The 25,246-nt window shown below is 39.4% G+C and overlaps 1 protein-coding gene across 2 annotated transcripts in view; it reads left to right on the top strand.

Moving 5' to 3' along the window:
- LOC133488438 (collagen alpha-1(XI) chain-like) overlaps positions 1-25,246 on the top strand; it is an 85,030-nt gene that overhangs the window by 26,531 nt on the left and 33,253 nt on the right. The window contains exons 6-24 of one of the 2 annotated variants that reach the window (XM_061796270.1): positions 2,099-2,188; positions 3,436-3,519; positions 5,180-5,449; positions 8,056-8,121; positions 9,644-9,685; positions 9,948-10,010; positions 13,406-13,480; positions 13,632-13,715; positions 16,423-16,479; positions 16,813-16,866; positions 17,512-17,565; positions 17,685-17,738; positions 17,816-17,869; positions 19,409-19,462; positions 19,557-19,601; positions 20,363-20,416; positions 20,498-20,542; positions 22,501-22,554; positions 24,495-24,539. In XM_061796270.1, the coding sequence (XP_061652254.1) occupies positions 2,099-2,188; positions 3,436-3,519; positions 5,180-5,449; positions 8,056-8,121; positions 9,644-9,685; positions 9,948-10,010; positions 13,406-13,480; positions 13,632-13,715; positions 16,423-16,479; positions 16,813-16,866; positions 17,512-17,565; positions 17,685-17,738; positions 17,816-17,869; positions 19,409-19,462; positions 19,557-19,601; positions 20,363-20,416; positions 20,498-20,542; positions 22,501-22,554; positions 24,495-24,539 (1,344 nt within the window). The remainder of the gene's footprint in view (positions 1-2,098; positions 2,189-3,435; positions 3,520-5,179; positions 5,450-8,055; positions 8,122-9,643; positions 9,686-9,947; positions 10,011-13,405; positions 13,481-13,631; positions 13,716-16,422; positions 16,480-16,812; positions 16,867-17,511; positions 17,566-17,684; positions 17,739-17,815; positions 17,870-19,408; positions 19,463-19,556; positions 19,602-20,362; positions 20,417-20,497; positions 20,543-22,500; positions 22,555-24,494; positions 24,540-25,246) is intronic. The other variant, XM_061796271.1, reaches the window with a different exon arrangement.

Below are 25,246 nucleotides of genomic sequence, written 5' to 3'. Positions count from 1 at the left end.
CTTCTTTTTCAGGAAGTGCAACATAATAGTTTGTTTTTCTTTTAGGAAGAAAAGTATTGACGCTGCGCTAGCATCAATACTTTTCTTTTCAGGAAAGTGCAAATTCGAGTTTGTCTGCTTTTTAGGAAAGTACAACATAAATTGTTTGTCTTCTTTTTAGACAGTGCTACATAAATAGTTTGTTATTTACCGTCGTTGTTATTACCACAATTGTCCGCGGAGTCCCCCTCATTAATGATTTTTAGATGGTTTTACTCGGGCACCGCCAACAGGGAGCGTCCACCCTGACGTCCAGCCTGCTGTGCAAAAGACGAAGCAGGAATGATACAGGAGTGCGTCTCCCCATGTGCGTATGAGTGCACGTCCAATTCCGATTTCATCCGAGCTTCACAGTGAAGGTTCTAGCCAAGCACTTCAAGGTAGTAAATCGTCACAACCCCTCAACCCTCCCACTCGCCCCTCTTGTCAGGCTGTCTCGCCTTGTCTGGCCAGGCCTCCACTTCAAGCGTGACCGCCGGAGGGATGTTTAGCCAACATTGCAGCTTTTATCGCTTTTTCACAATGTCAACAGTTATCCCGGGAACTAATATTAATCCTTTTAATGCATGTCAGGAATTGGGACTTAATGGACCTTTTCACCATTGTTAAACTGTCAATAAAGGTACGCTGGGAGAAAACGACATTACTAAATGGTAATAAATTAAATTGTCCAGTAAAAGAAAGATTCTCAAATAAACTTAAAAAATAAATATGTAATTTAAGTATTTTCTTTTTAGGAATGTAACTTTGATATTTTTTTTAAATGGAAAATGTTACATCAATAGTTTGTTTTATGTTTAGGAAAGTGGAACATCAATAATTTTGCTTTTTAGGAAAGTTTTACATAAATAGTTTGTTTTCCATTTAGAAAAGTGCAACATCAATAGTTTGTCTTTTTAGGAAAGTGCAACTTTAATATGTCTTCTTTTTAGGAAAGTGTTATATCAAAAAGTTGTCTTCTTTTGAAGAAAGTGCTACATCAGTAGTTGGTCTTCTTTTTAGGAAAGTGCAACATCAATAGTTTGTCTTCTTTTTAGGAAAGGCAACATCAGTAGTCCTTAGCGTAGCTTTCCGTTTGACTCTTCTACCTTTGAAGTTTGTGAAAGTGCTTGTTGAATTTCAAATACTTTACTGCAAAACCAATATTGCTACTCTTAAAAAAAGGAAATATAACATAAACACTAGTTGTCGGACTTGTTAGACAGCAACAGTTAGCTTATTAAACCTTATCGTTGTTTAGCTTCCCGTACCTTTGATTCTCAGGTTGGAAGTTCGTGTAAACTTTTGGTAAATTTAAAATACTTTGCTACCATTTGTATTACTCCTAAAAAAAAAAAAAAAGACAAAAACAGCAAAAGAAACATGACAAACATGGTAGCCATGGGACAACAATGCTTAGCTTTTTTTTAGCATACTTTTGAAGTTTGTGTAAATGTTTGCTGAATTGCTGCTTAGGCTAGCTCCAATTCCCACATTTTATGCCAATCAGAGAAACTTGTAGTCATTTCCTGTGCGGTTTGTCCTGAGTGGCTCAACCTTAAGGCTGTAAATAAACAGCAACATTATATCCCTGAAGCTGATTATTTTGCACCGCATTCATGTGGGCTATTTTAGAGCTCAGGCCGTACGTTTATTTAGCGCTATAAGTCATTTACTGGCTGCTATTTGCTCCTGTAATTTTGCCTTTTCCCACCATGAGTCAGGACTGCACACTCACTTTAATGGGGCCCCATTAATGAAAGCCTCAGACTATCGATGACATTCAGACCTACGTGTAGCAACGCATCACGTTTGACCGCATTACAACTTGTTTGGGAGCAAACAAGATTTATTGCTATTTTCATCCATATATTTAAGTTTTTGTTCCTGTTCTGTTCATATGGATGTGATTGATTTGGTCATGTTATTTCTAAAATAGCATGGCGAGTATAACTCAGCCTTGCTCTCACTGGCCATGTAAATACTGTACAATATGACATTGTGCTGGCGTATTTACATGACGGCACTGATGGATTGATTGCACCTCTTTCGCCGTCCATTTCTTCTTCCCCTTTTACAGTACACTAACTATGATTATGGCGAGTTCTATGACTACAGCGAAGGAGCGGTACCCACCGAACCTGCCCCCACCGAAGGAGCCAAGACCGAGGTACCGCTGCTACTAATACCGCTTTCATGGCCAACACACCATGAATAACAATAGGTCTTCTTGTCCATCTTTTGTCTGTCTCTATTTTCCTCTTTGATTTTATGTCAGTTTGAAATCTTTGAACTTTTATTTCAGCGTTTATTAGGCCAACGTAATCTCAACAGCAGCACAATGAAATCTGTCAGCTCAAAGCATTTTATTGGCAGTCAAACATCAGGTACACCTTTTTAGCAGGGTTGTAATGGTATGCCAAAAATTACAGTTATGTACGTAGCTTGGTGTTAAGATCACGGTTGGGTTCACATTGGCACGCTGTCTGCTTGGCGCATGGTCGTGTAAGGGAACAAAATGCGTTTCTTTGGTGTAAGCAGGAACCGATATATGGCATTTAAAATCAGTCAAACAAACAAATTGCGAGCAGTAAATTCTCCAATGAAGGAAGGATTCTCAAAGAAATATAGTAATGTATCCAATGACATAAAAAATACACAGAAAAGAAAATGACAGCTTAAATCTTTTATTTAAAAAAAAAAATCTTTCTAGGGAAAAGTGGAGCAGTAACATTTTTACAGCTTTGACATATTGCCAAAAGCATATTGCTAGCCATGATCTCCGCTAGTCAGAGACTGAGCTGCACTGTAATCGTTTACGGATTAGTACTCGTTTGGCTAAAGCGTGAGGCAGTCACACTTCCTGTCACTTACCTAATATGTTCCGTGTGGGAACTCTAATATAGGACAAAGTGATCCTTTGAATTGGTGGAATCAATTGTTGATGGATTGCGTCTTGAAGCAATCAAGGTAAAATGGAGTTCATAAATTTGATGAACAATATGACGTCACGCATCAGCGTGTGGAAGTTGAGCTACGTAAATGACATAACTCCTCAATACACACACAGTGGCACCAAACAGGAGTTCATTCCATTTGTACATTCATTTATTCAAACATGCACATCCATTATATTAAAAATGAAGGTTAATGGACAAATGAATTTCCATCCCAAGTATCCTAGAGTACATTTGACCATGTCATTTGTACGGCTGGCATAATTACGCAAGATTCTAAAACCAAAAAATCTTAACTTCAAAATATGCCGGTCAAAGGTCTTGTAAATGGTACAGACATAATAAAAAAGATTGCTATATTTATTGCTGTAATTGTATCAATTTGTCACTGTCATTGGTCTCTATTTGCCATAAAAAAATGTTTCATACGTAAGTTGTAAATTTGTGGATCTGATTTCAGACCGTTGTCGACGGCGACTACTTCACTGATTACGACTACACCATCGTGGACGGAAGTCAGCCAGAAACTCCCACAGCGGGCCAGGTAACTTTGTTTTTGTTTTTTTAACTTCATGTCTCAGGAGTCGCCAGTATGATGCAGTATGTGTAAGATTGAGTCTAATCAACAAGGGGGAGCGGAATCAAATGAGTCACGTCAACTCGAGTGTAGCGTCATTAGATTGTAAACATTATTTAAAACCTACTTTTATATTCCGCATTCATCAGCTGTCTCGATGCCAGCATTCACATTCCAAAACCTTTTACAAATTTTAATGATGGTGATTGGTGGTCGAAAAAACCCTTATTTGGACGAAACCATCGAGCTGCTATGCTACTCGTTTTTTCCTCACGAGAAATGACGTCGTAAAGATGGCCACAGCAGGAAAACTTTGTCATTCAGTGAAGCGTAACCAATGGCAAACTGATAGATAGACAGACAAATCCTCCGTCCCTCTTCCATGCTTCTGACATATCCAGAGTTTGGCAGCCTTAATTTGTGCTTAATCATAACAAACATAAAGAGCGACCTAATGAGGAACATTCGGGGGTTAAATGGGAACAATATGGCCATTTCTTTTCCACGTTGTCTGCTTGGCGCATGGTCGTGTACACTTTGTAAAATTCAATATATTAGTGTCACTTTAAATGCTTTCCATTAGTGGAACTGACTACTTGAGTATTTTTATAAGGGTACGTGGTAATTTTTAGTCTGATTGCTGCTGATTAATTTAACCAATTTCAAAGTTCGTTTTGAAATGGTAGGGCTTGGGCCAAGAAAGAACCAATTCCCTTATAAAAGTTCTGATTCAACATGTTTTCCACTTTCAGTAATTGGCACAAAACATTATGGAAGGATGATGCGTAAACTTTGGTGTCAATACGAGACAAGATGCAGATAGAGTACGATTTTCACGAAAACTAAATGTTAGTCATGGCTAAATGAAGAACCAATTCAATTGCTGTGTATATCTAAAATGTTTACATTAAAAAGAAAAAAACATTTTCCATGTTAATTGGTGGCCACAAAACTTTATGGTGGGGTGGTGCATAAAATTTCGTACCGATATGAAAAAGGTGCACATCCAGTACTATTTTGATGAAAACTAGAGGTTGGGCGTGCCCTGATGAAAAACCAAATTCTTTCATGTGGATTATCAGAAAAGTTTAGATTAAACAATTTATTTTCACTTTAACTGATGACCACAAAACCTTATGGAGGAGGAGTGTGTAAAATTTGTTACCTATACTTCACCAGAAAGGTGCAATTCCGGTAAGTACAAATCGGCGAAACAAAAGAAAAAGCCCATAAAATGTCTCTACTGATCAGGACGAGGGTGACGGAGGAATTTTTCAGGCTTTTTAACATAGAAACAATAAACCAAGATTTCTTTATTATTCATAATTTCTCAGTAAGTAATAAAGGAATCATACGGAAAACAATCTGGTATACATATATACAGTAGATATCTACGATTACTACTTAGGTGCGGACCCATTTAGGATTGTTCAATGATTGGCTAAATCTAAATCCTTTTTGAAGGAGTCCTAGAAAATGGCAGCCCTAAATTGGCCACTTCAAACCAAGACTTGCTGTGTCTTTTCAGGCAAGGGCTCTTGAGGCTTTTTTGTGGGTCTCCTCATGATAGACATCCCTACTAAATGCCTAATCTTATCCCTCTTAACTTTTCCCTCCTCCATACCAGATATATGAGGAAAACGTGGACGATTACGTCACCGGCGTGGAACAGGTCGGGGCGGACCCTACTCCCGCTGTGGAAACCCCGGTTGACACCAACGATAATGTGAACGAATTCAGGGAATATGACCTGAATGAAGGAGAGGAGGCCCAGGAGACACCCTACGATTACGGAAACTATGGTGACTATGGCACTCCAACCGAAACCATGGGCTCCACTGGCGAGGAAGAGTTCGGCCCCGGGGTTCCGGCTGAAACTGACTTCAGAGAGAGCGGCGTAAGTGATGACAATGTTGGGTATGAGCCGTGGTGATCAGGAATGCGTGTTGGGAATACCGCCAGTGTTTGTTGTTTCGGACGGTGTCGGATTGTAATTTGAAGCTTAGACGCACACCTTCGATGATCTCGCAGATGGTCACCTCTCTGTCACTGCTGACATGAACTCTGTAGCCCAGTAACCTGTCATGTTTAGACAAACGTTCCCCGCTGAGGCCACCAGTCATCTGTTTGCCTTACCACATGACTAAGTACTGTGCTTTTAAAACAAAGAGCATAGACATCAGGGTCTTTTAAGATACATTTTCTGAAAACTCTCCTAACTCTGGTTCAAAGCTCTAGTTTTAAACCCTAACATAAAGCCCTATTCAACGCTAAACCTAATTTGAAACGCAAATCCTCGTTTGAAACCCTAATTTGAAACCCTAACTCGGGTTTGAAACCACAAATCATGCCTGAAACTCTAACCCTGACTTGGACAACACTTTGAAACATAACACTGCCTTGACACACTAACCCCAGTTTGAAATCCATCCATCCATTTTCTGAGCCGCTTCTCCTCACTAGGGTCGCGGGCGTGCTGGAGCCTATCCCAGCTATCATCGGGCAGGAGGCGGGGTACACCCTGAACTGGTTGCCAGCCAATCGCAGGGCACATACAAACAAACAACCATCCGCACTCACATTCACACCTACGGGCAATTTAGAGTCTCCAATTAATGCATGTTTTGGGGATGTGGGAGGAAACCGGAGTGCCCGGAGAAAACCCACGCAGGCACGGGGAGAACATGCAAACTCCACACAGGCGGGGCTGGGGATTGAACCCGGGCCCTCAGAACTGTGAGGCTGACGCTCTAACCAGTCCTCCACCGTGCCGCCTAGTTTGAAATCCATACGCTTTTTCGAAACCCTAATCCTTATTTTTTTAAGACCATACCCTGTCTTGAAACACGTCGTTGAAACCCTAAACCAAGCTAGGAACCCTAATTTGAAACTCTAACTGTAGTTTAGGAACTTACGCCTGTCTGGAAACCGTAATTGGAAAGCTAAACCCTAATAAAACCCTCATTTGAAACCCTAACCATGTCATGAGAGACTAATTTGAATGCCTAACCTTGATTTGCAACCTTAACCATGTTTTGAAACTCTACATTGAAATCATATAACCCTGTCTTGAACCCTTGTTTGATATCTTTATTCTTTCTTTTGAAACCCGAACTCTGTCTTGAAACACAAACTGTAGTTTGAAACACTACACTCTGTCTTGAAAACCTAATTTGAAACTCTAACCCTGGCTTGAAAGCCCAATTTGAAACCCTAACCCTTGTTTACAACCCTAACTCTGTCTTGAAACTCTTCATTGAATTCATAACCTTGACTCGAAATCCTTTTTTGAAACCTTAACCCTCGTTTTTCAACACTTACCCTGTCCTGAAACCCTAATTTGAAACCGAACTGTACTTTGAAACCCTAAACCTGTCTGGAAACTCTGATTTGAGTTCCTAACCCTGGCTTGAAACCCTTACCCTATCATGAAAGCCAAATTTGAAACTCTGACTTGAAAGCCTAATTTAATTATAAACCTTAACCTAAAGCCCTTGTTTGAAACACTAACCCTAGCTTAAAACTCCAAACCTCTTTTGAAACCCTAACCAATACTTGAAAGCCTGGACTAATTTGAAACAGTAACTCTGTCTTACAACCTAACTTGAAACCTGAACCCTGACTTGGGACCATTCTTTGAAAGCCTCACCAATTCTGACTCGACTACTTTGAAACCAAAGTCTGCACAATAGATCTGATTGTGTAGCACAGCCGTTCTGAGGATCATGGCTTTGGCTCGTCTCTGAAACTCTTTGCCCATATGAAGAGACTTCTCAAACCCCAAACCTGGCTTTTGACCCTTGGTATAAAATCCTAACCCAGACTTGATACCCTACCTTGAAACCCTAACCCTGACTTCAAACCCTATTCATATATGTGCTGCTGCGAATGAGCACAAATCAAACAAACAATACGAAAAATATATCTCTGCAGTTGGCAATGGAACCAGCAATATTCAGTTGAACTTAATGATGTCTTCTTATACTATGGACATCTTGCACTTTCTATGAGATGAAGATTCTCTGAAGTAGGAAATGACAAACCTCGGGGGTTAATCGGCAACGTGCTATTACTGCTCTCCGGGCTACAATCCCAGCACACCGCAACTCCTCCATGACTTTCTCAAGCTCCTGGACACTGTCTTTCTTTTGGGGCTTTGGGGATGCCTCTCATGTGAAGTCATTGTATGGATAGTGTCAGGTAACCACCCCTGTAGTTGGGGTCGTTTTTTTTTTTTTATGTCGAGTAAGGAAGCTTACTAAATAGGAGTCCAAATTATAGCCTCTGGCTGAATTATTCCTGACGTTTATTTTTCCAAGCAGGCAGCAGAGAGAGCTACCTTAATCCTCATGAACAGTAGTCAGCAGTCTGTGGATCATTTTTTTTTAGCACTTTTATCTTTATCTCCTACTGCTCGTCAGTCTCGCCTTTTCGTGTTTTCTTTTTCCCAACATAAATGTACATTACTGTGTTTAAAAAAAAAAGCCTTTCTCTCATCCACAGGTGGGAGGAAGTCAAAGTTATCTTGGAGAGAAAGGAGAGAAGGGAGAACCCGCCGTCATTGAACCCGTAAGTTGTATTTTCATATAAAACCTTAGTATTCATCCCCTTTGTCTGAGTCCATCACATAGTCATTTTATAACCAACTCAAAAAAATCTAAAATATAATGCTAAGTTTTTGTTTTACAGTTAGCTTGTTGCTAATTAGCAGGCTAACAGCCATACTGCAGATTGGTAACATAATAGCACAAATATGTCCCATATAAAGTATGTGTTTTTTGTACTGTATATACAATGTATTGTTTAAATTTAGAGCTTCAGCTCCCACAACAAGATATTTGGTCTGTGGTTTCTAACTTCAGCAAGCTAGCAGACATATATGCTGCCTTCCAGAAAACTGGGAAGTCTCAAAATGTTCCCAACGTTTTACGAGGAAAAGGGCAGTACCCACGTACACTGTTAATGTACAATGACAGTTATCTTACCCACTATCTTTAGCACATTGACGCTCAGGTTGAGAACTTTCTCAAATGCAACATTGCCCAATTAAAATGACTTCCATAGATACAGTGTTAGTAAATTGCTAATTAGCTACAGCTAACATCTGTCATGCCCTATTGATAAACAGTGGACCCCCTCCATTGCAGGGGATAGGCACCAAGCCGGACCGTGAATAGCAAAAATCTGTGAATAATTGATGCCACTTTTTAAAAAAATTTTTTTTTAAACAAAACAAACACAATATATATATATAATAACCCACAAAATTGAATAAGATGGAAAAATATTGGGGAAAAAACGAAAAACATTTTGAAAAAAAAAAATCAGCAAATAGGTGAATCCGCAGTTGCTGAACAAACCGGTTGTTTGTCTATATGTGCCTTGCCAATGGCTGGCGACCATTTCAGGGTGTACTCTGCCTCTCGCCCAGAGTCAGCTGGGATAGGCTCCAGCACGCCCACGACCCTAGTTAGGATAAGCGGTACGGAAAATGGATGGATGACGGGTCTTACAAATATTGATCACTAAATATACAGAAAAGAACTAGCTAAATGCCCTTTTAAAATACACCTCAATGACAATCAATGTCATAGATTTTAGTCATTTGATGTTATCCAGAAGCTAACTAGGGAACTTTAGGTAACAAGTGACTCATTTAAAGAATAACAATTGGTCTAATCACTAAATAGTTTACTATTACAATACAGACTTGCCTGTCAAATAAATTAACTCTTCGACAGCTAATCTGCTATGAGGCTGCCAATTTGCTGACAAAAAGTCTATACAGAAAGTCATACTTTTATGTCTTTCTAGATTTTATAACTTATTTTCAGAAAATACAGTATCTGATATATACAGCTCTTTCCGTACAGTATAAGTTATACAGCCCTAATATTAAGCGAAATGGTAGCTCCTCCCTTACCATCTGTAGTGAATTCCGTCCAAAAGTTTGACCACACACGCATAATAGAACCGTCGATTAAATACTGCGTGTAGCAATACGTAAATTCCTCAACCTCAAACCCACAGCAGCCGTCTGTTATTTGTAACGCTACTGTATTATCTACTCTTTTGCTTTTTTTTTTTTCAGGGGATGCTTATAGAAGGACCCCAAGGATCACCCGGCCAGGCAGTGAGTATCATGTTGTCTCCTGTCTGCCTTGCACACATGGAGAACAGCTAAAAGGGGGGATAAAGGAGGGGGTTGCCTTTATGGAAAGAGCGTCAGTGGTGGAGTGTGATGAGGGTTGGGGGGGTTCTTGTATTTTGAGGTCTTTTTGAACCCATCTTTGCTTCTGTCTTTGTTGGCTGACGCACCATGTGCGCTGGATGGACCGCCTGTGGTGAGCTTTGGGATATAATGAACTCAAAGTATGTGTGTCTGGTTTTTTCAGGGTGTCCCAGGTACCCCAGGACTGCAGGGTCCCCCAGGACCAACTGGAGATCCCGGTGCGAGGGTGAGTTGAGGCCCCACAGCACGTTCAGCGCACAGTTTTCCACTCATATCATCTTTCATTTCATCCTGTCACTAATTTATGAATGAGCCAGACAGAACAGAATAAAACAAATCTATTGTAATAAGAATAGTTGTATTTCCTTATACCCAGAAAAAAAGTTGTAATATGACTAGATGAAAGTCAACATTTTTCAAGACAACCTTTGCAGTTTTTCAAGAAAATAGTAGTATTTTTTCCACTAACAGAATATTTCTTCCAATAAAAAAACTATTTTTTGAAGAAGAATGTCAGATTTTCTTTTGTAGAAGAAAGTTTTTTTTACTTTTTCTTTTTTTAAATATGTGTTTCTTGCCAAAAGAAAGTATTTTCTGATAAAAAAAAAGTTGGATTTTTTTTTTAGAGAAAAGTATTTTTTACTAACAAATTCATATTTTTCGAAAATAGGTTTTCGACAGAGTGGATTTCTTTTAGACGTTAATATTTATGTAAAATGAGCGTGTTTTTCGAGAATGAGGTAATATTTTTCGACAAAAAAGTAAGATTTTTTAAAATAAATTTTGTATATTTTCAAGAAAAAGAAGACTAAAACTAAAAAAAAAAAACATTTTGTTTTTCAACAAAATAAAAAAATATTTGAGATCAACTTTTTTTTTGTTATCTCTTAAAAATGAAATGTCCCACCCCACCCTTAGAAAAAAGTTTTTAAAAGCCAATAACAACATGTATGTGTTATTACACTTAAATACACTTTTAACCTCACACCACTGGGAAGGCGCCCCCCCCCGTAGGAAAGCCTTCTTTCGGCTGTCATTCATAATAGGAAAAATATGAGCAGGAGCTGCGCTCTGTATACTTAATGATTTCGGAAAAATTCAACAACTTTGCTTGGGCTCATAAACCTTTTTTCCAGCACTCTGGGAATGGAGCTAATTCCCTTGATTGATTGGCACTGCATTTTCCCAAATGTTGCCATCCTTATCCCGTCACCGGCAATCTTCAATAACATCTACGACTAGGTCAGAACCAACGTAAACTGAGGACTGCCTTTTTTTAGAATAAACATGTATTTTCCGGGAGAAAGTACTATTTTCGTAGAGAATAATTTAGTATTTTTTTCACAAGAATAGTATAGTCCATCCATCCATTTTCTGAGCCGCTTCTCCTCACTAGGGTCACGGGAGTGCTGGAGCCTAACCCAGATATCATCGGGCAGGAGGCGGGGTACACCCTGAACTGGTTGCCTGCCAATCGCAGAGCACATAGAAACAAACAACCATTCGCACTCACATTCACACCTACGGGCAATTTTGAGTCTCCAATTAATGCATGTTTTTGGGATGTGGGAGGAAACCGGAGTGCCCGGAGAAAGGGTTTGGGGTTTAAGTTTAAGTCATATTTTTACAGAAATGTTGAAAAGTTTTTTGGGTATTTTTCAAAGTAGGATTTTTTTTTGGGGGGGGGGGGGGGGGTGGGGGGGTAAGTGGTGTTTTCTTTTCAAGAATTAATTTGGAATTTGAGGATGAAAGAGCAATTTTTCTAGTGATAAAACATTTTTTTTGACAAAATAATTTCCACTGCCACAATGTGGTTATTCCTATGGGTTTTAAAGCGAAACTCGGTCCCCCCTCCGCTCCCATCGTTTCCTCCCGTGGGAAAACTGTCTTATCCAGGAGGATTAGAAGTGACTCCTTCCTGTAGTCCCGCGGTTTTCTGCGGCGTAGCGCTCAGTCTGGACGCATCATCATCGTCGTCACTGTAAACCCTCTTTTAACGTCATTTTCCAAGCTGTTGGACTGGCTGACTGATCTGGTTTCTCTTAAAGATTTACTGTAGCCTCGCCTCTATTAAATCAACATCCAGTATAGTTAGACTAGCATCTCCTTCCCTGCAAGGAATACACAACAAAGACAGCTTCTGATGCAAACCCTCTTTTAAAAGAATGGTTTTTTTTTTTAACTCTTTATTTTGAGGGTCTTGCAGGGAGAGAGGGTGGGTGCAGCATCTAGTTGATCAAGTTGATGGGGTGTGTGACTTAAAAAAGGCTGGGAAAGGCTGCTTAATCCACAAACATCATGTTGTTACAGAGAACACTAGTCGCTTCCACTCAACCCTATTGGGAAAGTATTTCATGCTGCTATAAATCAAAGGGAAAAAAAAGAGATTTAAATGCATGTATTTTAGGGATCCCGGACGTGACCCTCCACACTCAATAGCGCCCCCTAGGAAGTTAAAAAAATCAGCACCCAACAACAGTTTTACCGATTGACAGGAAATTAGGTGGACATATTTGTTATAACAGACCATACGGAAAACTCTCAGGGACGCACGACTGAAACTAAAGAGGAAGTCGACCATTTTGGTTTAAGGCAGCCATGGGGTGAATTCCAGGGCTCACACTTTGACGACCTCAGAATAGAAAATTGGCCCAAATGAACCCCAATCAGAAGCAGGTATCCCAGTCAGATGTGTGACCCTAAATTACAAAGCTTTTTTGCCTTTGCCACCATAGTGTCAAAATTTGATCATCATTTGTCATCAAAGTTTGATGGACCATCAAAAAAAAATGACGGACAATCAAACTTTCATAAATGTACTGTTAATGATCATATCTTCCCAAAATGAACATTGTAAAAATGTAATTGCATTCCGAATCCAACCTTGGGCATCAAATGTATTCTTGAAGTGTTTGAGAAAAAAAATTAATGCCCGACAACAGTTTTACCAATCAACATGAAATTGGGTGGACATGTCAACCATGACAAGATGCACAAAAATCTCAAGGACCCATGCGCAAAATTGAAGAGGAAGGCTTTTTGGGGGTGAACCTTTAGCACTTGTACTTTGACTAGGTAATTTTTCCAAATGAGCCCCAATCGGAAGCAGGTATCCCAGAGAGATGAGCAACGCTAAATTCCAAAGCTTTTTTTGCCTAAGTCATCTACCTGCAATGTCGGTGGAGCATGTTGTCAAAATGTTATCGTTTGACGTCACAGTTTGATGAACCATCAAACCATCGCCAAGGACCATGAAGTTTCCAGTGGATCATCATATCTGCCCAAAGAGTCAAATGGCACAAAAAAATCTGGACCCCACTGTAGGGGTCCCGCATATAAGACTTATGAATACCCCCTCCCCCCCGGCCACTAGTTTCACAAATCAATACAAAATTGGATGGACATATCTGTTGTAACAAGATGTACAAAAAAGTCTGAAAGACCCATTGCCTGATACTGAAAACCAAGTTGGCCCACTTTAGGCAAATTCCAGGGCTCGTACTTTGACAAACTCCAACTAGGGAATTTGCCCAGTTGAGCCCCAATCAGAAGCAGGAATACTAGACAGCTGGGCCACCCGGCCACCCTAAATTGCAGCATTTAATCATTTCCATTCCACAGGGTCTTCCAGGACGACCTGGAATTCCTGGTTCAGACGGTGTCCCTGGGCCCGCAGGTACCATTCTGATGCTTCCAGTAAGTTCTTCTACTTATCGCACCGGCACAGCAGGCTGCCACTCTATTTGCATGACACACTATTCACCGTTTTTCACGCACACCACTTAGTTTTGTCGCTAAAGGCTTTTTGATTTGAATTGTGTCATCCTTTTTCCGTTTGAATTGACAGTTCCGAGCAGGCGGCGAGGCACACAAGGGACCCGTAGTGACGGCACAAGAGGCTCAGGCTCAGGCCATCCTTTCCCAGGCCAGGGTAAGTCATCACTGCTATCACTGTGCGTGTCATTTTGTCAAATGTTAACCGGTAATACGTTTAAAACAGGGATGGGCAACTTCAATGATGGCAAGGGCCACAATCTTTCAGCAGTGCTTCCACAGGGCCACAGACCTCGCACTTCCTAACCAGATGTATGACAAAAATGACATTTTAAATATGGACAAAATATGTGCTATTTTCTTTATTTAACCAGTGGTCATCACAGTATCTCGATATGTTTCATGCTCAAATGCATGTATAAAAGCTCCACTCTTAAACAACAAAGGGTTTGAAGCAAACAGCAAAATACCCCTGATTTATTTTTTTTTTTTTTTCCAGGGAAAAGGTCTCTAGTGTATAAAAATTACCATTTAAAGATGGCACAGAACTGCTGAACAGCAAACCAACATTAAGTGCAGGAACTCATTTTGTGTATTTTTTCACCAAAATCAACCGACTCACAGATATCAATATTATACTATGTTGCTGCATGCCATTCAAAAGCCCAAAGTACACCATTGCGGCATGCAATGCTCAACTTTTTCTGTAATAAGGGCCTTAATCCTTATCGTTTAAGTGTGTTTATGTTACCCGTAGCTCATTGAGTGTGTGTCTTAATCAACTGCCAGGTTATATTTATGTTGCACAGTGTTAAAATGAAACAGTGACTGTGACTTGTGTGCAATACAGTAACATCCCGGTCAGTTCTGTCAACTGCTCAGATAAAGTCAGCGTTACCTGGCATGTTTGGTGAGGCTGTGTGAAATTGTTTAGCCTCTTTTGCAGCAGAATATTGAAGCACTTTCTCTTTAAATACCACCGTTAATGTCAGCTTTGCAGATGCCCAATCAAACAATATTTTAAGTTACATTTTAACATTCTCTTTGTGTTAACTGTCCAACACATGTAAGAATAACATCACATTTTTTTCAATAATAGTATGAAAACAATAAAACACTCATGCATTATTTTATGTAAGAAGAAATTAACCAGTAAAAAAAGATGAAAAACAATGACCACAAAAAGCTCTACACTACTTTGCGCGCTAAACCGAACTCTCGTTTTGTATTTGTTGAATGTAAATTTAAAAATTGTAAAAGGTTTTTTAAAAAGTAATTGTAAAAATGCATTAAAATAAAAAGATTTTTAAAGTCAAAAATAAAATATCAAAACAAGAACATTTTAAAATATGATGAATTAAATTTTAGTTAATTAAAATAAAATAGAAATGAAAATATAATACATTAAATTTACAGTAAATGCAAAAAATAAATTAAAACTCCAAGTTACATAAAAAATAAATAAAATTATAAAATTGAATTACACCATTAAAAATTGTGTAACTTCTAGAGCATTTGACTTTCGAGGTATTTTTTTGGTCACCCATTTATGACATAGTCCCTATTTATGCAGCGGTTAGAGCGGTCAGATTTTATACTACTTCATGTAAACTGAAAGATCAAAACGGTTGAAAAGCAGAACCCAGTACAGTCCAACATTACTTTTAATTACTCCCTCCAACTGATTTATTAAATCCAAGCCAGTTATATGGTCTTTTACATTGTCTAGACATGCCTAACAAATTTGGCATGCAGACAAAGATTGAGTGGTACCGCTTTAGAGAGGGCAGCGCTTAAAACACATGGAGATCATTAAAGGGAGCACAAACGTCATATTTGCACTATTGGAGCGCAGCCAAAACCTGTGTTAAAGTCAAAGCACTTTGTTTTTATGTTTGTCTTATTTATTCCTAGCACTATACACATTTCAAAGGAATTATTCTCACATCTGGAAGAGGAACAACAGCATTAGTATTGCCTTGCGAGGGTGGAGTAGGACATGGATTGCTTCCCTTTGCAAATTAGCACGTTTTTAGGCCATTAGGCTGCAAATGTTCCACACATTCTTGGCTTTGGAGCAAAAGCACTGAGAAAGGTGAGGGGGGGGGGGGGGGGGAAGTCTCGACTCTGTACATTTTAAGCCTAATTTGAATTATTTTCAGACGCATGTTGGCGATGGGTAGTGCAGTGGCCAGGTTGTGACTCATGAAGTGGCCAGGGAGCCTCTAGTTAGTCAATTACAAAGGGTACCAGGTGTTTATTTGTAGAAATACAATGATATTGCGGTAAATAATGTATTTTTATAATCCCAACCACAAATATATATTTGAAACTTCACACTAGAACAAAAACAATTTGTTATTGCATTTATTTACTCATTTTGTAGGGTACTGGATATCCATTATTTGTGCAAATATGAAGTTATATAATTTTGAATTTTTTTTTATTTTCTTCCACAAATAATGACATGCCAAAGTACATAGCTTTACAGATGCCGCATCTTCTGGGCAGGTGGTGTGTGTTCCTGTATTTTTTTTTCTGGACACTAATTAGTCGCAATCGCAGTCGGTGTGTCTTCCTATATTCGTTTTTGGACACTACTTGTTTTTTAATGGATTCATTCATAAGACTTTTCTGTCATACTCCTCGCTAACTTACTGGTACAAAGGCCAAATGTCGACTTTACAGATGTCACGCCTGCCGTGCTGTGGTAAAGACATATACCGCAGAGGATTGGAGTATGGTACATGCATAAACATCTAAGGTTTCCTTATAGGCAACTTAAACGTCCATCAATTCTGTGAGGTTTCCCATTTTGCGCATGACTGTCTTGTGGTTTTACGTGTCTCTTTGATTCCCCCCAGCTGGCCATGAGAGGTCCTCCAGGGCCAGCGGGTATGGCGGGAAGGTCCGGTCCTGTGGTGAGTCCCCTTTCATAGCACATTGTACTGTGAATCCACATGCTTGTCTTTTCATCCCACACCACACATGAGGTCATGAGCACGCCCTTGCTGCACGTATATCATCACACACCCATACATGTGTAAGTGACTGGGCGGCTGAAGTCACGCAGTCGTCTCTGGTTTGAGCTCGGTCCAACTATGTCTCACACACCCAGACCCCTCTCTTTTTGATTTTACATTGTAAACGCCTGATTCAGAAATGGATTTACTGCATGCTATTATGTTAGGTTCTTGTCCAGCAGCTGCAAACATGCAAAACATTTTCACTCAGTAAATTCATATTTCTAACAGGGTGGTCCTGGTGCGTCCGGTCTTAAAGGGGACAGCGGCGATAACGGACCGCAGGTGACAAGTTGTTTTTTTGACAGTTACTATTGAGATTTATTTTTTTCTTCAATGCAGGCCATGTTTTAATTTCAGTAGTTTTTTTTATTAGTTTGTGTATTGGAAAATTGCATAACATTACATAAAATAAAGACAACAATTATCTTTTTTTTAAATGTATTTTGTTCTCAACAAGTGCCAAAGTCTTAAATTTGATCAAAGTGGCCTTTTAAAAGTTAAACCTCTTACATTTTATCCTGAAATATTAAATTTGACCTAAAAATTCTTAAATTGATCAAGGTGGACTTCTGACATTTAGTCAGTGACCTTATAAAAGTTCGTAAACATTCTTAAATTTGAGTAAAGGTTTCCTTGATAAAGGTTTTATAATGTATTAGATTTGATCAAATTTTCCTTTAAAAAAGTCCTGAACATCTTAAATTTGATAAAATTCTTACATTAGACCTAAACATTCATACATTTGACCTAAAAAAAAAATAAATAAAAGTACACAAAAGTATTAAATTTGATAAAAGTGGACTTAAAAAGCTCCTGCAAAACATTACATTTTAGTTCCTTAAGCAAGCAGATACCCTGTTATTGGTCATTTGTTGGGAGCTAGACAGGATAATTATCCACTGTAATGTTTATCTGTTTGTTCCTTAGGGCCCCAGAGGTCTTCAGGGTCCAACTGGCCCCCCGGGAAAGGCAGGAAAGAGAGTGAGTCAAGCTAGGATGAGTAATTTCTATCGAAAGGGAGACCATTTAGTCCATAAGGACCTCTCCATTGAAATCTATGTTGCCTCATAATTCCAATATGGTTGTGTGTGCTGCTTCAGGGCCGTAACGGAGCTGACGGTGCGCGAGGAATGCCAGGAGAGCCCGGGACCAAGGTAACTGACACATACAGTCCATGATTTTTCACTGTAGGCGTTGTTGCACCTGTCGTAACGTCATCGTGTCTTTCCAGGGCGACCGGGGTTTCGACGGCCTTCCCGGTCTCCCCGGAGAGAAGGGCCATCGGGTGAGTACAAAGTTTCTTTTGTTTTCGGCGCGCTCGCTCTGTTAACCCTCCTGTTATGTTCTTTTCTTGCATACACCCATAATTTGCACAGGCCAGTATGACCCACTGTTGTTTAATCATCCCAAAAATATAAAAACTACACAAACCGTGACTCAATTCAGCCATTTTCAACACCGCTTATCCTGGTTAGGGTCACGGGACGCTGGAGCCTATCCCAGCTGACTTCGGGCAAAAGGCGGACTACACCCTGAACTGGTCGCCAGTCAGTCGCAGGGCACATATAGACACGGACAACCATTCGCACTCACATTCACACCGTCACTGAGTGGGAACTGAACCCACGCTGCCTGCACCAAAGTCAGGCGAGTGTACCACTACACCATCAGTGACTGACTCAATTCAGTGGATAATAATTTAATAAGAATTCCAGCAGAATACTTTTATGGTATGGTAGCATATTCCAAAGGGCCACTGTCACAAAAACAAAAAAACTAAATTTAAATAATCGTATGACATGTACATTGCACGTGCATGAGCCCCTGCCTAATTTTTACCCTGTTGATAATTTCTAGTTGCTGTGTTTATTTCTATTGTGCAAGATGTTGTCGTGTTAATTTCTGTTTTGCAGAGAGGTGGTTATCATGAATAACTGGCTAAATGAACGTTGCGCCCATGTGTGACTATTTTTTACTTCATTATTTGGAGTTGTTGCGTTTACAGTATTTCCAATGTGCACAGTGGCAGCGCTCTGCTTAAGTAAATTCAACAATCCGTTTTGTATAGTGTTTGTCCTCATTAAGGTCGCTTTTGAGCTGGAGCCTGAACCCAAGCTCACTTTGGGTGAGCGTTGCGCTACGCCCTGGAATACCTTGACAAAACCCACGCAAGGACTCCCCTAATGAGAGCACAAGCCAAGATTCAAAGCCAGAACCTCTTGATCGTGAGGCAAACCTGTTAGCCACTAGTCATCGGTATCGGCAGTTTATATAAATTATTTTTAAATGGATCTTTTTAGCGGGGAGGATGACTAAACCTGCACCCTAATGAGGATAAACCGTATAGAAAGTGGATGGATGTGTACCTAAGAAACAAACATAAGAGGAAGGGTTCAATATTTTTAGATTTTCCAATGCCTCAATTTGACCCACAATATCACTTAAGGAAGATTTTTCAAAAGGACCTCTGATCCATTTCCGATGTTGGTTCCAAAGCGGTGTTGTGAGGTTGTTTGACCCATTTATTAAAAAAAGGCCAGGGCGGAGACCATGAAAGAGTCTTTTAGAAATCACAGAAGGAGTATTTCCACACATTAATTCAATTCTATATAGGGTTTAATTAAAGGACATCCATATAGAAGACTTATACTGAAAGTACAGGGAAGCTTATTCTCCAGTTGTGGTCACCCGCGTTTTAGGTTCTAGTCTTTGCATCGTTTCATAATTGTCGAGTCATCAGCCTTTTTCCTTCCTTCGCCCCAGCTGTGAGCCCGCCACTCCCCCTTCGCGTTGCTAACTTCTCCTTGATGCCTCTTCTCTCCAGGGGGAGCACGGTCCGACAGGGTCTCCAGGACCTCCAGGAGAAGATGGGCCAAGAGTGAGTTGTCAGCCGCCCCTCCAGCCCCTCCAATTCCAACTGCCCCCCATTCTTATTTCCATGCCAATAACCCCGCTCCTCGTTGCCTCCACAGGGGGAAGATGGCCAGGTTGGACAGAGAGGTGTAGCTGGAGAGGGCGTAAGTGGATTTATTGCCTTCTGAAAAGAAAATATGAACTATAAGCCTGACACGCGGCGGTTAATCAAGCTGTCAGACACACCGTCTCAGTCATCAAAACCAAAAAACTGTGTGTGTGAGAACAGAAAGGCTCATTTTATTGTGTGTGAAATGACAGCACACACACACTTGATTATAAGTCTCCAAATTGAGATAGCTTTATGGAGTGGGAGATGCTCAAGCTAACCACACGAGGTCAGTGTTTATAAGTACAATAGACATACAGTGCTCGAAATTCCCACGTTTTTCAGGGTTTTTTTATTTTTTTTTATTTTTTTTTGCTGCCGTGCGGCTGCCACTAAGCGCTGCAGGCATTCAAAAACTGTCACGCGATGCTTTGAATGTTACTGAGTTTTTTTGCTGTTTTCTTTTCTGTTTTACACAATACTTCTGTCTTATGCAATACTCTTTTTTTAATGTTTAACGCTGTTTTTTAATGTTTAACGCTGGTTTTTTCCCTTACGCAATACTCTTCTGTTTTACTCAATGGCCCTTTTTCTTTGCTGTTTTACGCAATACTTTTTTTTTTCTTTAGTTACCACTCTTATGTTTTCTTATTGTTTTATTCAATGTTCTTTGCTGTTTTCTATACTGGTTCAGTCAATTTTATTTTGTTTTCCTCATGCTTTTGTTTTTCATTGTTTTTACTTCTGCTGTTAATTGTATTGTTAGTTGTTGTTCTATTTAACATTGTGCACATTGAAATTGTTTCACCATGCAAGGGTCCTCGAGGTTTGCTTGGTCCCAGAGGTTCCGCGGGTCCTGCAGGACAGCGTGTAAGTACACTGCACTTAACATTTTGATCACACTGGGCTCTGGCTAATTGTACTGACCTGTCAAACCCCTTTTTCTTGCAGGGTCTTCCTGGACTTGACGGTCAAGCGGGTCCCAAAGGAAACATGGTGAGGACCATATTTTTGTTTCTCCTTGGTGTGTGTGTGGTTTTTTTTATATATATATTTATCCAAGGAGAGCATTGAATCACATGTGTCAAGACCACCAGAGTGATCGCTTTATCATCCAACCTGCTTGAGGTTAATCACATGTCATAACAGAGGTCATAGTTCATTTGAATAATACAGATCATCATAATTGTCAAGAGACTTTTTAAAAAAAAAATTAAGTACAAAGCGCAAAGATCCATGAGGATGATTAAGATGCTGTCAGCTTTCCTGAGGGTCTCACCGGGAAGCTGGATAGGGGTGGGGTCATTGGTCAAGAGGCCTAAACAAGTCCACATGTGGTCACTGAGTCATTGACATGAAGATATTCATAAACCCAATATGTTATTTGGTTAATCTCTGTTAGGCCTTGCACAGGGATTACACAGATGCTTCATTAGCCTTCTTTTCCATCAAAGTTGTCACGCCATGTTTATATTGAGCGCGGAACATCTGAAGCAGGCTCCCCTCTGGGAGGTTTTTCTGTCTGGGTGTGGTTTGTGACACATTTCAATCCCGAAAATAGGTGCAAAAACAAAAGTTGTAATCCGCTCCCAGTTGGTACAGTAACACACATTGTACCTCTTAGACACCTCATGATGAAACCGAAGATGTTTAACCAATAATTCATGCAAGAAACGCCACTGGTTTGGTCCATTTGTGAGGTTATAGGTCCCTGACGGTGGGCTTGCCTTTCTAGTTACAAAGGTGTTTGGTGGAGTTCTCCTTCACCAAACTAATCCAAGCAACAATAACAGAGCTTTCCCCAAACTGTTTCCACCAAGTCAGAAATATACATTGACCAAATTGTCTTATGTTGATACTTTGGTCCGAGTTAATCTGAAAAGGTATGGTGGTATTGTGTATTTGGTTCATCCCAAAGGTCTCTGATAAGGTTCTTTCACACCAGACTCTTCTCACAAATTCTTTTTGGATAAAAGGTCCTTCCCGAAACTGTTTCCACAGTCAGAACTGTACACTAGTCTAAAGTGTCTCATGTCAATGCTTTTATCCGAGTTTATCTGAAAAGTTAAGGTAGTATTGTCTTTTTAGTTTGATCCCAAAGGTGTTTGATAGGGGTGTTCCACACCAAACTCAGCCAAGTATTTCTTAATGGACCTTCCTGGAAGACCAACAGCTGTTGACAAAGTCAGAAGCATTAAATTGTTCCAAATATCTTATGTCAATATGTTTGTCTGAATTTAATCTGAAACGGTAAATTGGTATTATGCTTTTTTTTTTTTTTTGCTGACCCCAAAGGTGCTTGATAGGGATCTTCTGCACCAAACTGAACCGAGCCTTAAAAAAAATGGCTACAAAGTAACACCAAACTCCTTCTTAGATATTAAAGGGCCTTCACACCAAACGTTTTGCACCAAGTCGGAAGCATACACTTGCCCAAAAAATGTTTTATGTCAAGGCTTTTGTCCAAGTTGCCTCGAAATGTTAATCAATCTTTTCTTTTTAAGAGGGTGCAGCATTAATAGTTTCTCTTCTTTTCAGGTAACAAAGTAGTGAAAACAGTTTGATTCATGTTGACTTAATGCTGTTTCTAATTGAGGAGTTTGACATAGTGCCAAAAGCGTATCGCTTGCTATGATGACTGCTAGCCAGAGGCTGAGCTGCACTGTCGTTGTTTACAGAGTAGACGTATGGCTAGTGCGTGAGGGAGTTACATTCCCTTTTGCAATATGTTCTGTGTGCTCTGTGCACTGTTCTGTGTGGTAGTGTAGTGGTACGTCTTGGGTCCTTTTGTGTTCAATTCCTAGCCAAGTCACAACAACAACCCAATATGTTCTGTGTGGGAACTGTCCAAAACATTTTTTTTCTGAGTTCATCTGAAATGTTAAGGCGGTATTATTTTTGCAAAGAACACAATCAGATAAAAATATTTATGACATGCTTGTTTTATGTCACAGGGTGTGCAAGGAGAGCCAGGTCCTCCCGGTCAGCAGGGTTTGCCTGGTCCTCATGTAAGTCTTCCCTTCATCCATTTATCTTTTGGTCAGGGTGTGTGTGTGCGTGCGCGTGATCTGTTTTCTAACTCAACATGATCACTTCCTGCCTTAAATTCTACCCTTTGCTATTTCTTTATTCTCCTCCTCAGACGTCTGTTTTCTCCATCCAGCGTCTGCACGAGCACTTTGCACTCTTATCTCCTCCCCTTTTTTGAGCCCGCAAAATTCACACGGGGAGTTGACTTTCGTTCATTTCTCAGGGGGAACAGCAATAATGTCAAATTGATTATCCAAATGCGTCTGAAAATCCCAATAAACATTGTTTGTACCTCATTAACTCCAATTCAAATTATTTCAATCAATAATTTGTGCCTTTCAATGAGATAGTTAATGAAAAAAAAATCCCATTAAATTTTTTATGTCAGAAAGGCCTACACACTACATTCGATAGATTTACGCGACATGGATATTGGATTATTAAAAATATTATTATTATTATTATTATTATTATGGAGTGGTGTTGCTAAATGAATTTATCTTCTCTTCCAGATCAAATTGACCCGCTTACAAATCAAGACATGAAGCTTACAAATAAATGAAATAAACCATCAGCATATGCAATAAAAATGGTTAATTTCATACATTTCCAACAGTCATGATTTGACCTGATTTGTCAGCGGGTCAATTTCAACATCTAATTGTAGAAATGTTTATCACGCATTATTAACTCAACTGGCAAATTTTTGAAGTAAACCATTACAAAGTGTGGATTTCATACCAGAAAAACTAGTTTTTTTTTACTGCTACTATTTAAAATTTTTCCCATTAATATAGGTCAATATGAGAACAGTTATAAATTGAAGTTATTCACCAAATGTCTTCTGAAAGGTAGGATTGTCTTGGTAGGATGTGCTTTTTTTCTCCTCTGGAGGAAAAAAAATCTAAAGGAATTCATTAAATTACCTATTTTGTGGAATAAATTGACCCATTGCACAGTTAGCACTTATTGTTTTATGAAACTTGTGCTGAGCTTAAAAAGTGTAATCAACAAATACAATGCACCTTGTCCTGGTTAATTTCACGTACTTGCAAGTTGAGTTCATAATGAGTGTTAATAATCTTTTGGATAGTTAAACGCCATCTGGGTCAAATTGACCCGCTGACATATCATGAGGGTTGTAAATATGTGACATGTACCACTTTAATTTTATATGTTGATTACACTTATCCATGCAGAAGAATTTTAATGCAAAAAACAACTTTTCGAAAATGGGTCAAATTGTACTGTAACAAGAGGGTTATAATGGTGAATTATTCCCTATGACCACTGCAATGTATGATTTTAGTGTCAGGGTGTGTTTCCTATCCTCACCTGGAATCTACCTCAATCCATTTACATTACATTACTTCATTTGTTTCTCAGGAGGAACAGCAATAATATCCCTCAGTCAATTTGACCCGTGGCATGTTTAATTATCCAGCGTCAGGAACTGGGGGGAAAAAAAGTCCCAATAAATTTTGTTTATATGTTATTATGAACTCTATTACTGCTTTACCTCACACACGATGCTTTAATGAGGATAATGCATTTGTTTTTCAGCAAAAACAGGAACATCATGAACATCAAAGAGGCCTTAAGAACGAAGGACCGCTGCCTTTTTTTTTTGTTTTTTTTTTTTTGATGAGGGGAAAAAATGTCAAATATGTTCCTAAATACTTATTCTTCCCAGGCATTTGGGCCTCGGGAGTAAAGTCAAGTGATTTGAGGAAATAATAATAAGTCCATTTGCATGGGCGGTTGAGCGTGTCTGAATAAACACTGCTAAAGTGCTTCCAATCTGAAGGCAATGACGTGGAGAAAATAACCAAATTAAAACTGGAAACAGACTTGACAGGCGCACTTTTTTGTACTTTGTGTAATATCCACTCTTTGTCTCTCTCGCCTTCTCTTTCAGGGTCTCATTGGGCCACAAGGTCCGATCGGGCCTCCTGGTGAAAAAGTGAGTGCTCCCTCCTTCCTACCTTAAAAGTTAATTTTCACTTGAAAGCGCTTCTGCAGATGTGCTGCTGTGAAAGAAAGCTTCAACTGCAAGTGGTTGCCTTTGTCTGACTCTGCGTGTCTCACATTTGACAACTTGGAGGTTAAAATAAATTGATTAATAGGCAATATTTTGTTTTGAGTATAAGTGAACCTTTAAGCTGGGATTTTGGGAAATAAAGTGAACCCTCGCTGTTGGCGGGGGTTCAGCACCAAGACCCGCCACAAAAACAAAAATGTGAATAATAGATGCTAACCCTTAAAATGTTTATAATTGCCTGGTTTTATATTTTAAACACTAAATATGCCCCAATTCGTGATCCCAAAACACTCAATTATCATTTTAAACGCTTCATACAACATTACCCTTTAGAAAAAAATTGCGTGCTGATGATTTGATGATAAAAAAAAATGCACCGGAAGTGCGAGGCCGCTGGCGAGTATGTAAAAATACCAATTACTACCCGTTTAGCAATTGTGCTACGTTTTTGACTCAGTCATACATACTGTAGATACTCTTGTTTTTTTAAATAGTACATGCATTGCAAACAACTCTTTATCTTAAGTTAGTTAAGCAGCTAACCGCTAATAAGCTGTTAACCACCAACACTGCCGATTGTTATCCAGGCCTTTCTCTGCATCATCTTGAGATGTTTAGCACCCTGCTTT

The sequence above is a fragment of the Phyllopteryx taeniolatus genome, chromosome 14 (genome assembly GCF_024500385.1).
Source record: "Phyllopteryx taeniolatus isolate TA_2022b chromosome 14, UOR_Ptae_1.2, whole genome shotgun sequence".
Lineage (NCBI taxonomy): Eukaryota > Metazoa > Chordata > Actinopteri > Syngnathiformes > Syngnathidae > Phyllopteryx > Phyllopteryx taeniolatus.
This window is presented reverse-complemented; position numbering and strand designations above follow the sequence as displayed.